This window comes from Pseudoliparis swirei, chromosome 9 (assembly GCF_029220125.1).
Source record: "Pseudoliparis swirei isolate HS2019 ecotype Mariana Trench chromosome 9, NWPU_hadal_v1, whole genome shotgun sequence".
NCBI classification, from domain to species: domain Eukaryota; kingdom Metazoa; phylum Chordata; class Actinopteri; order Perciformes; family Liparidae; genus Pseudoliparis; species Pseudoliparis swirei.
Genome location: NC_079396.1, coordinates 1084668 through 1097626, shown reverse-complemented (window position 1 = coordinate 1097626; position 12959 = coordinate 1084668). Strand labels below are relative to the sequence as shown.

The window sequence follows — 12959 nt, the reverse complement described above, 5'->3', positions numbered from 1 at the left end:
TGTGTGTGTATTAACCTGCGGTGTGTATGTGTGTGTGTGTGTGTATTAACCTGCGGTGTGTATGTGTGTGTGTGTGTGTATTAACCTGCGGTGTGTATGTGTGTATAGGTGTGTGTGTGTATTAACCTGCGGTGTGTATGTGTGTGCGTGTGTGTGTGTGTATTAACCTGCGGTGTGTATGTGTGTGCGTGTGTGTGTGTGTATTAACCTGCGGTGTGTGTTGCGGTTACTGTTCACGTGGCCTTGTCCCGTGCAGCCGGGAGTCGGACACTTCAAGACGTTCTCATGCATGGCTAGAACTACAGACACACAACAGACACACACACACACACAACAGACACACAACACACACACACATACAACAGACACACAACACACACACAACAGACACACACAGACACACAACACACACACACATACAACAGACACACAACACACACACAGACACACAACACACACACAGTCTGTTAGCCTTCACCAGCAGGAGGAAGAACATTATCTGTGGTAAGGAGGGTTAGTATAAAGCTGCTAGTAAACAACAACAATACACAACAAAGGCCTAGAGAGATCTAAGGACCCTGAAGGAGGATCAGGAGGCACCAGGACCGCCACATGGTGGTCTGAGGGGGGGCCAACCAGGACCGCCACATGGTGGTCTGAGGGGGAGCCAACCAGGACCGCCACATGGTGGTCTGAGGGGGAGCCAACCAGGACCGCCACATGGTGGTCTGAGCGGGAGCCAACCAGGACCGCCACATGGTGGTCTGAGGGGGGGCCAACCAGGACCGCCACATGGTGGTCTGAGGGGGAGCCAACCAGGACCGCCACATGGTGGTCTGAGGGGGAGCCAACCAGGACCGCCACATGGTGGTCTGAGGGGGAGCCAACCAGGACCGCCACATGGTGGTCTGAGGGAGAGCCGGTACTCACTCTCTGGGGGGATGCGGTCCTTGTGAGGACATCCAGACAGGCTGCGGTGGTGAGGGTACAGACCGGTCACATGACCCGTGCCGTCGCAGCCCGGCGTCGGACACTTCACCTCCTTTTTCTCTGGAGGGAGGATGGAGAGATTTAGAAGGAGCAGTAAGAGGTGGAGGTGCTGACCTGTGAGCACCACCAGAGACCAGAACGAGGACTTCATGCATCATTAATAAGAGAGCTGATAGAGGACTCCTCTCTGTACTGGTCTTGTTAGACCTTAGTCCTGATAGAGGACTCCTCTCTGTACTGGTCTTGTTAGACCTTAGTGCTGATAGAGGACTCCTCTCTGTACTGGTCTTGTTAGACTAGTCCTGATAGAGGACCCTCTGTACTGGTCTTGTTAGACCTTAGTCCTGATAGAGGACTCCTCTGTACTGGTCTTGTTAGACCCAGTCCTGATAGAGGACGTACTGGTCTTGTTAGACTCCTCTGTACTGGTCTTGTTAGACCTTAGTGCTGATAGAGGACTCCTCTGTACTGGTCTAGTTAGACCTTAGTGCTGATAGAGGACTCCTCTCTGTACTGGTCTTGTTAGACCTTAGTGCTGATAGAGGACTCATCTCTGTACTGGTCTTGTTAGACCAGTGCTGATAGAGGACTCATCTCTGTACTGGTCTAGTTAGACCTTAGTGCTGATAGAGGACTAACTCTGTACTGGTCTAGTTAGACCTTAGTGCTGATAGAGGACTCCTCTCTGTACTGGTCTTGTTAGACCTTAGTGCTGATAGAGGACTCATCTCTGTACTGGTCTTGTTAGACCTTAGTGCTGATAGAGGACTCATCTCTGTACTGGTCTAGTTAGACCTTAGTGCTGATAGAGGACTCCTCTCTGTACTGGTCTTGTTAGACCTTAGTCCTGATAGTGGACTCATCTCTGTACTGGTCTTGTTAGACCTTAGTGCTGATAGAGGACTCCTCTCTGTACTGGTCTAGTTAGACCTTAGTGCTGATAGAGGACTCATCTCTGTACTGGTCTTGTTAGACCTTAATCCTGATAGAGGACTCATCTCTGTACTGGTCTTGTTAGACCTTAGTGCTGATAGAGGACTCCTCTCTGTACTGGTCTTGTTAGACCTTAGTGCTGATAGAGGACTCATCTCTGTACTGGTCTTGTTAGACCTTAGTGCTGATAGAGGACTCATCTCTGTACTGGTCTTGTTAGACCTTAGTCCTGATAGAGGACTCCTCTCTGTACTGGTCTTGTTAGACCTTAGTCCTGATAGAGGACTCCTCTGTACTGGTCTTGTTAGACCCAGTCCTGATAGAGGACTCATCTCTGTACTGGTCTTGTTAGACCTTAATCCTGATAGAGGACTCATCTCTGTACTGGTCTTGTTAGACCTTAGTGCTGATAGAGGACTCCTCTCTGTACTGGTCTTGTTAGACCTTAGTGCTGATAGAGGACTCATCTCTGTACTGGTCTTGTTAGACCTTAGTGCTGATAGAGGACTCCTCTCTGTACTGGTCTAGTTAGACCTTAGTGCTGATAGAGGACTCCTCTGTACTGGTCTTGTTAGACCTTAGTGCTGATAGAGGACTCCTCTCTGTACTGGTCTTGTTAGACCTTAGTGCTGATAGAGGACTCATCTCTGTACTGGTCTAGTTAGACCTTAGTGCTGATAGAGGACTCATCTCTGTACTGGTCTTGTTAGACCTTAGTGCTGATAGAGGACTCCTCTCTGTACTGGTCTTGTTAGACCTTAGTGCTGATAGAGGACTCATTTCTGTACTGGTCTCGTTAGACCTTAGTGCTGATAGAGGACTCATCTCTGTACTGGTCTTGTTAGACCTTAGTGCTGATAGAGGACTCATCTATGTACTGGTCTTGTTAGACCTTAGTGCTGATAGAGGACTCCTCTCTGTACTGGTCTTGTTAGACCTTAGTGCTGATAGAGGACTCCTCTCTGTACTGGTCTTGTGAGACCTTAGTGCTGATAGAGGACTCCTCTCTGTACTGGTCTTGTTAGACCTTAGTGCTGATAGAGGACTCCTCTCTGTACTGGTCTTGTTAGACCTTAGTAGCCTCGATGACATCGTTAATAACGGAGTTCCACAAGGTTCTGTGCTGGGGCCACTTGTATTTACCTTATACATGCTTCCTTTGGGCAATATGATCAGGAAACATTCCATAAACTTTCATTGTTATGCAGATGAGACTCAATTATATCTATTCATCAAACCAGAGGAGACCAAGCAGCTAACTGGACCTCAAGATGTCTTAAAGACATAAAACATGATGATGAGCTGAAACTTCTTGATGTGAAACTGACAAACTGAAGGACTTGCCCTTTACCTCCACGTGGAGAACATCTCAAGCACTGCATGTTTTCATCTCGGTACCGGTGACCCTCACAGAACCTACCCTTGCTGTAGTGGGCGGTCCTCCGGGCCGCGGCGGCCGGCTCGCCGCTCTTGCCGGAGGCGCTGAAGGGCTGGTAGTCCGGGGAGCTCCGGGCCTCCTGCCCCCCCTTCACCTGCTCCGCCTTCAGGGCGATGGCCTGCTCCAGCAGCCCCAGGTTCCCCCTGGTCATGTCCCAGTTCTCCGAGTCGTCCGTGACCCCCGAGCCCTCGGAGGCCCGGTCCTGCTCATCTCCTTCATACTCATCCTCCTCCTCCTCCTCTTCCTCCTCCTCCTCGTCATCGTCCTCGTCGTCGTCCTCCTCCGAGCGGACTTCGATGACCACCGTGGTCGGGGAGGCTTTGCTGGACTCTCGGTCTTCCTCTTCTTCCTCCACCACCTCGCCCACTTCCTTCCCCTGCCTCTCGTCCTCCTCTTCCTCTCTTTCCTCTTCCTCTTCTTCCTCAAACTCCGTGAGAGGAGTGCTGACCTTCTCTTCCCTGAGGGACATCTCCGCCTCAGACCCCTGGGCGCGTGGACTCAAAGTGTACGGAGTGTCGATCTCCTGGTGAACCTCCCTCTCCTCTTCCTCCTCTTCCTCCTCTTCCTCCTCCTCCTCCTCCGGTTCCTCCCTCTCAATCTGGTCCTCTGTTGATTCTTTGGCCTGATGGTTGTAATCTCCGCTGGAGTACTGGTGGTCAGAGTTCTCCTGACTGATCACGTGTCTTTCTGTCAGCTTTTCTTCCTCCTCCCCCTCCTGCTGCTCCTCCTCTTCCTTCTCTTCATCTCCTCCCTCTTCCTCCTCTTCTTTTGTCTCTGTAAGCTCTGTGACGCCCGTTTCTTCTTCAGGTAGCTCTGACGCCTCCTTCGTCACCAGCTGCTCCTCCTGCTCCTCCTCCTTGGTCTCTGGCTCCTCCTCCTCCTGCTCCTCGGTGTGCGGTACCGGCTTCACCTCCTCCGCGGTCGTCTCCGTCTCCGCGGTCGTCTCCGTCTCCGACGTGAAGCTTTCGTTGTCGCCGACTTCCTCCGGAGGACAAAGTGTCGTCTCCGTGTCCTCTGCTGTCACCAGGGAGCTTTCTGCTGTGGACAGAAGCGTAAACACATGTTGTTGTTGTTGTTGTTGTTGCCCTAGTCACCCCTCCGTGGTCACATGGTGACTGACCTTGTAGTTGACCCTATCTGACTTTAATAATAATAATGCATTTAATTCATATAGCGCTGTTTAAGCTACTCAAAGACTCTTTACATTCATACACTGTAGACACGCTACAGGGAGCAATTCAGGGTTAAGTGCCTTGCTCAAGGACACATCGACTAGGGCGGGGAGTGAACCACCAACCCAGTCCATTCGTAACATAGTTTTGTTTACCAGCAGTGAACGGCAACATATTTTTTCATGGAGCACCATCCTCAAACTTCAGTATTGGTCCAATACCAGCTGTGCTATTAGCATGTAGCCATGTTAGCATCCTAACAAGCTAACCTTTAATAGCATGCTAAACATGGACTGCATGTACACATTGACATCGTTAGCATGTTAACACGCTTACGTTAGCATGTAAACATTGTCACTGTTAGCATGTTAACATGCTTACTTTAGCATGTTCACATTGTCATCACTAGCATGTTAACACGCTTACGTTAGCATGTAAACATTGTCATTGTTAGCATGTTAACACGCTTACGTTAGCATGTACACATTGTCATCGTTAGCATGTACACATTGTCATCGCTAGCATGTTAACACGCTTACGTTAGCATGTAAACCTTGTCATCGATTGCAAGTGAACATTGTCATTGTTAGCATGTCAACATGATTACTTTAGCATGTTAACACGCTTACATTAGAAGGTAAACATTGTCATCGTTAGTATGTAAACATTGTCATCGTTAGCAAGTGAACATGCTTACTTTAGCACAGTGGTCCCCAAACTACGGCCCGCGGGCCGGATTCGGCCCGCCTCCCCATGTGGCCCCGCCCCCTGAACAATACCAGAGACGCGTTCCGATTTATTATTTTGTTCACCCGGCCCGCTGCCGTTGAGATTGCAGTGAGACGCGGAGAAAATGTGGAGTGGTGCTCTTCTTCACAAGAGAACATCTTTGATGGGACGTGTCGCGTCTCGGCCAATCAGCGTTCAGATGTCCACAGCGTTTGGGAAGTTAGGTTAGCTTGAATGTTAGTCCGCTACATCTGCTGCTGTCACGCTGCACGGTGTAGAGATGCTAACAAAGTACCCGTACGTTAAACACCATGTGATTTAGCATATCTTTAGTATCGATACTTCATTAAAAGAGCGATCAGAGCTCCGCTCCGTTAAATGCTGTCTGCACGCGCAGCCCCCCCCCCCCCCCCCGGCTGGCCCTCCAGCAGACAAGGTAAACGTTATGTGGCCCTCTCAGGAAAAAGTTTGGGGACAGACTTACGTTAGCATGTTAACATACTTACTTTAGCATGTTCACATTGTCATCACTAGCATGTTAACATGCTTACGTTGGCATGTAAACATTGTCATCGTTAGCATGACTGGACAGTTTAGTTATATGAGGTGTTAATATGACAGGAACAACCATAACAACAACAACAACATTGTTATGCTAAACATTGCTACAGCGTTGCTATATTTAAGGTGATTATAGATTATTATTAAATAAGTTTAGATTCACTCCTCAGATATCTATCAGACTTCTGGCTCCACACGTTTCACTTTTCTTGTTGTTGTTTACTCACTTTTTGTTGACTCTGGGCTGCATTTAGTTTTGTCTTTCTTCTTTTCTTTGTTGTCCTCCTCCTCCTCCTCCTCCTCCTCCTCTGCCGCGTCGCTGTCGGCATTGAAGCCTTCGTCTCCGGCTTCTGAGGCCGGCCGGTTCCTCCTCTTGGGAGCCGACTGGTTCTCCTCGGCCTCCTCCAGCTTCCTCTTCTTCACGATGGGGCATCCCAGAATGCTGAGGGGCAGCAGGGGTCAACACAGTGGGGGCTCACACGTGTGTGTGTGTGTGTGTGTGTGTGTGTGTGTGTGTGTGTGTGTGTGTGTGTGTGTGTGTGTGTGTGTGTGTGTGTGTGTGTGTGTGTGTGTGTGTGTGTGTGTGTGACTGACTCTGTCCTCACCTTCTATGTCGAGAGTATCTTCCACTGACGTGACCTTTTCCATCACATCCAGGGGTGGGACAGCTGCTGCTGACACACAGGTACACACTTAATACACACACAGGTACACACTTCATACACACACAGGTACACACTTCATACACACACAGGTACACACTTAATACACACAGGTACACACTTAATACACACACAGGTACACACTTCATACACACACAGGTACACACTTCATACACACACAGGTACACACTTAATACACACACACAGGTACACACTTCATACACACACAGGTACACACTTAATACACACACAGGTACACACTTCATACACACACAGGTACACACTTAATACACACACAGGTACACACTTAATACACACACAGGTACACTTAATACACACACAGGTACACACTTAATACACACACAGGTACACACTTCATACACACACAGGTACACACTTAATACACACACAGGTACACACTTCATACACACACAGGTACACACTTCATACACACACAGGTACACACTTAATACACACAGGTACACATTACACACACACAGGTACACACTTAATACACACACAGGTACACACTTCATACACACACAGGTACACACTTAATACACACACAGGTACACACTTAATACACACACAGGTACACACTTCATACACACACAGGTACACACTTAATACACACACAGGTACACACTTAATACACACACAGGTACACACTTCATACACACACAGGTACACACTTCATACACACACAGGTACACACTTAATACACACACAGGTACACACTTCATACACACACAGGTACACACTTAATACACACACAGGTACACACTTCATACACACACAGGTACACACTTCATACACACACAGGTACACACTTAATACACACTTCATACACACTTCATACACACACAGGTACACACTTGTACACACACAGGTACACTTATACACACATTACACACACAGGTACACACTTATACACACAGGTACACACTTCATACACACACAGGTACACACTTCATACACACACAGGTACACACTTAATACACACACAGGTACACACTTAATACACACACAGGTACACTTAATACACACATACACATATACACACAGGTACACACTTCATACACACACAGGTACACACTTCATACACACTTCATACACACACAGGTACACACTTAATACACTTCATACACACAGGTACACACCTAATACACACTTCATACACACACAGGTACACACTTAATACACACTTCATACACACAGGTACACACTTAATACACACTTCATACACACACAGGTACACACTTAATACACACACAGGTACACACTTCATACACACACAGGTACACACCTAATACACACTTCATACACACAGGTACACACTTAATGAACACTTCCTACACACACAGGTACACACTTCATACACACAGGTACACACTTCCTACACCCTTCATGCATCGTGATGTGTGTATGAATCTCACTTTAACTCCGGCTTCATCTCTTGGCCCACGAGGTCTGACGACACTGAGAGAGAAGACAGTCAGACAACCAGAGGGGCCACGACCTCTGTGTGAAGAGGTCACGACCTCTGTGTGAAGAGGTCACGACCTCTGTGTGAAGAGGCCACGACCTCTGTGTGAAGAGGCCACGACCTCTGTGTGAACCAGAGGTCACGACGATGATGTGACCTCCGCTGTGTGAACAAGATTTATTTAAGTACTGATTTGATGAAAGTTCTAACCCATAGTGTGTGTGTCCGTGTGTGTGTTTGTGTGAGTGTGTTTCTGTGTGTTTCTGTGTGTGTGCGTGTGTGTGTTTGTTTACTGACCCCGGCTTCCTTTGGAGCGGGTTCGTGTTCGTGTCTCTGCTGTGTCCTGACTCATCTGAAGAACAACGAGGAAAGAACTATTAATATCTATATATATATATATATTAGGGCTGTGAAACGATTACAATTTTTAATCGGTTTAATCACAGGTTTTTGTGGATTAATCATGATTAATCACATATTACCGATATTCTCGGTATATTTTGTGAGAACATAGAGATTTATGACAAAAGACGGATATATACATTTATACATTCTTCTATACAATGGTGCTGCAACTCAGCAGTTATTTAGCAGTTTTCTTCCATATGGAACATTAATACATCTTCATCCTAAACAGAATGTTTAACCCTCCTGTTACCTTTCGGGTCCATTTGACCCCATTCAATGTTTAATGTCGGTGTTCTTTGGGGTCAATTTGACCCCAGGCTGTTTTTCACTGTGTCAAACATATCAGAAATATCAACTTTTTATTTATTTAAAGGGCTATTTAGGTAGTCAACAAACAAACATAAAGTACCTCACACTTAAACTTGGGAAGCAATATTAATTCTAATAATTTTCTGGAGGTTTTAATTGCTGGGGTCAAATTGATCCCGAGGGTAAAATATGTTAGTAAATGTAAAGGTAACAGGAGGTTAAACAGAACATTTTTCTCTTGTTTGTCAACCATTAACTCCACCATGATACAATCTAAAGGCCTCTAGTCTTCCTCTAGCAGCCGCTGAGGCAAACTGACTGTGTGGGTTTTCTTCATGAACTGGGCCGTGATGAAAGGGACGGCGGGGACACCGCTGCAAAGCTGAAACCTCACCGGCCCGGACAGGTGGACAGATTGACAAGTGACTTTTGCTCGGTCCCGATGCGCGCACGGAGCTCTGTGGCGCGAGACGGAGATCGATAAGTGTTAACGCAACGCGAAGAGACAGAAATGACATGCTGCTGTGGAGATACGATCAACAACAGACGTTTAGTTTAATAAAAGAACAAAGACGTGCTATAGAGAACATGTCAGGGGGCGGGCCAATCTCTTTAATGTCATGCGATCTACCGACACTACGCCGCGATCGACTGGCAGGTCGCGATCGACGTGTTGAGACCCTGATCTACAGGAAGTAAAAGTCGTCACAAGGTTTCCGGAGGTGAACCTGCGGAAGGATCATTACCGATGAACAGACCGTCTGCATGAGAGCGGACAGAGTTCAGATTGAAGTGGTGGATTGGAAGCTCATTTTGCAAGTGACTTTTTTTCGTCGGCGACCAACAACAGACGGATTGGAAGCTCATTCTGCGCATGCGTTAAATGCGTTAAAAAAAATAACTAGTTAAACCTGTAATTGAATTAACTGAGTTAACGCGTTATTTTTCACAGCACTAATATATATATATATATATTATATACACTACCGTTCAAAAGTTTGAGATCACTTAGAAATGACTTTATTTTTCAAAGAAAAGCACTGTTTTTTCAATAAAGATAACATTAAATTAATCAGAAATACACTCTCTACATTGTTAATGTGGTAAATGACTATTCTAGGTGGAATCGTCTGGTTTCTAATGAAATATCTCCAGAGGTGTCTAGAGGCCCATTTCATCATCACTCCAGTGTTCTAATGGTACATTGTGTTTGCTAATCGCCTTAGAAGACTAATGTCTGATTAGAAAACCTGTGCAATTATGTTAGCACAGCTGAAAACAGTTATGCTGGTGATATAAGCTCTACAACTGGCCTTCCTTTGAGCTTGAAGTTTGTAGAACAAAATTAATACTTCAAATATTAATCATTATTTCTAACCTTGTCAATGTCTTGACTATATTTTATATTCATTTGATAAATAAAAGTGATTTTTCATGGAAGACACGAAATTGTCTGGGTGATCCCAAACTTTTGAACGGTAGTGTATATATATATATTATATATATGTACATAATTATTATATATTATATATATATTTATATATAGATAAACAAATACAAATAATACATAATATATAGATAAACAGATGGATAGATGGATACATGGAAGGAAAGAAAGATAGATTTATGGATATATATATATATATATATGTAGATATATATATATCCATAAATCTATCTATCTATCTATCCATATAAATATAGATGGATTGATTGATAGATATGTGGATGAATATATATATATATATAATTATAATTTATTGTCAAAGTACACACGGAATTTGACTATGAGAGGTACATCACTATAAACAGACTACAATAAAACAATGCAATAATAAAAGCCGGTACTTTGATGCTGCTGGTTGGCTCTGGTCCTCTGCTCAGTGTCCGAGGGCTGAACTCATGACCTGTGGAGCACAGAGACGACCTGTGAGAGAGACGACTTGTGAGAGGTCATCAGAGACGACCTGTGAGAGAGACGACCTGTGAGAGAGACGACCTGTGAGAGGTCATCAGAGACGACCTGTGAGAGAGACGACCTGTGAGAGGTCATCAGAGACGACCTGGGAGTTTATTTATCAGAGGAAACATTTCATCATGGACAGTTTACCCATTCTGAAGTAAAGAATATATGATGAAATCACACAATTACATATATAATAAATACACATATATACAGGACTGTCTCAGAAAATTAGAATATTGTGATGGAGTTCTTTATTTTCTGTAATGCAATTAAAAAAATAAAAATGTCATGCATTCTGGATTCATTACAAATCAACTGAAATATTGCAAGCCTTTTATTCTGATTTATTGCTGATTATGGCTTACAGCTTAAGAAAACTCAAATATCCTATCTCTAAATATTAGAATATCATGAAAAAGTATACTAGTAGGGTATTAAACAAATCACTTGAATTGTCTAATTAACTCGAAACACCTGCAAGGGTTTCCTGAGCCTTGACAAACACTCAGCTGTTATAAATCTTTTTTTTTCACTTGGTCTGAGGAAATATTAAAATTTTATGAGATAGGATTTTAGAGTTTTCTTAAGCTGTAAGCCATAATCAGCAATATTAAAAGAATAAAAGGCTTGCAATATTTCAGTTGATTTGTAATGAATCCAGAATGCATGACATTTTTGTTTTTTTAATTGCATTACAGAAAATAAAGAACTTTATCACAATATTCTAATTTTCTGAGACAGTCCTGTATACATACATATATATGTATATTTATATATATACATATATATATATATATAGGTCATATACTGTTATTATATATATATAAATTCATATACTTATATATGTATATTTATATATTTATATTGCTCATATACTGTTATTATATATGTATATTTATATATATATACATATATATGCGTATGTATATATATATATATTGCTCATATACTGTTATTATATATGTATATATATATTGCTCATATATTGTTCTTATATATGTATATTTATATATATATATATTGCTCATATATTATTATAAATATGTATATTTATATATATTGCCAATATATTGTTCATATATATATATATTTATATATTGCTCTTTGCTCATATATTGTTATTATATATATATATGTATATATATTGCTCATATATTGTTATATATATGTATATTTATATATATTGCTCATATATTGTTATATATAAATATGTATGTATATTTATATATATGTATGCATATTTATATATATTGCTCATATATTGTTATATATGTATGTATATATATATATTGCTCATATTGTTCATATATATATATATATATATATATATACAAACATGTATTGAAAGTTAATCAAAAAATAAATAATAATAATAACAACAAATGAATTAGTTAAAGAGTAAACTTGAATAATCAGAAGATGTTGCATGAGTTCAGATTCCTGTGCACGTGACGCGGCTCACAGCGGGGTGCATGACGTCACTGTGATCGGACGGAACATTTCACACAAAAAGTAAAACAATGAGTCTAGTTCGTGTGTTCTGTTCTCCCGGTGCAGGGACAGCGGGGGGGACGGAGGAGGCCCGGCTGAGTACCGGGCCCGGGTCCGGGTCCGGGTCCGGGCCCGGGCCTCGCTCCTCTCCTCCACGAACTCACGTACACAACACGTACAAAGGTTCACACTTTAAAACGAGACGCCTCGACACCGGGCCGCCATTGCAGCTGATCCCGACCCGCACGGTGTGTCCCGGCCGGCCGGCCGCGCAGTCAGGCCGGGCACGAAGAGCCGAGCGGCCGCGGAGGGTCTCGGCTCCACCGCGTCCTCCCTGCTCGGTGCGGGATGCACCGGGAGGCCCGAAGGCCCCGGAAAAATACCGACAAATAAGTGCGCTTCACGCTCTTTGTCAGCGGACAGAAAGCCTTACCTCACGCTCCCCTCCCCCTCCGCGTCGACATCTCCGGGACCGGCAGATAGAGGTTCTCCGGGGGGACCGCGGCTCGCCACCAGAACACCGAGACCGGATCCGTGCGACAGCAGCCTCAGACCGAGCCCAGCACCCCCGACACGTTCAGCACCCCGGACAGAGCCAGCCGAATCTTCAGCACCATGGACAGAAACCCCCGCTGCACTGCCCCCTGCCGGAGCTCAGGGGAACTGCAGCCGGCCGCCCTGCCCGGCCTGGACCGGGCACGAGGGGGGGGGGGCTGTCAATCATCCGGAGTCCACGCCCACTAACCGCCCACCAGCTGAGTGGTGCAGGTGCACTCGTGGCAGCAGATCAGGCACGTGCACAGATAGACCCCTA

The 12959-nt window shown here is 44.6% G+C and overlaps 1 protein-coding gene across 7 annotated transcripts in view; it reads right to left on the bottom strand.

Moving 5' to 3' along the window:
* The window catches only part of LOC130199091 (myelin transcription factor 1-like), a 33793-nt gene extending 21055 nt beyond the window's left edge, over nucleotides 1–12738 (bottom strand). For 6 of the 7 annotated variants that reach the window (XM_056422305.1, XM_056422306.1, XM_056422310.1 and 3 more), the window contains exons 1-9: nucleotides 12579–12738; nucleotides 10537–10595; nucleotides 8269–8323; nucleotides 7922–7964; nucleotides 6429–6494; nucleotides 6051–6265; nucleotides 3344–4399; nucleotides 931–1050; nucleotides 209–299 (exon numbers count right to left, since the gene is read on the bottom strand). In XM_056422305.1, the coding sequence (XP_056278280.1) occupies nucleotides 209–299; nucleotides 931–1050; nucleotides 3344–4399; nucleotides 6051–6265; nucleotides 6429–6494; nucleotides 7922–7964; nucleotides 8269–8323 (1646 nt within the window). In that variant the 5' untranslated portion in view covers nucleotides 10537–10595; nucleotides 12579–12738. The remainder of the gene's footprint in view (nucleotides 1–208; nucleotides 300–930; nucleotides 1051–3343; nucleotides 4400–6050; nucleotides 6266–6428; nucleotides 6495–7921; nucleotides 7965–8268; nucleotides 8324–10536; nucleotides 10596–12578) is intronic. The other variant, XM_056422307.1, reaches the window with a different exon arrangement.
* Between the last annotated feature and the right edge of the window lie 221 nt (nucleotides 12739–12959).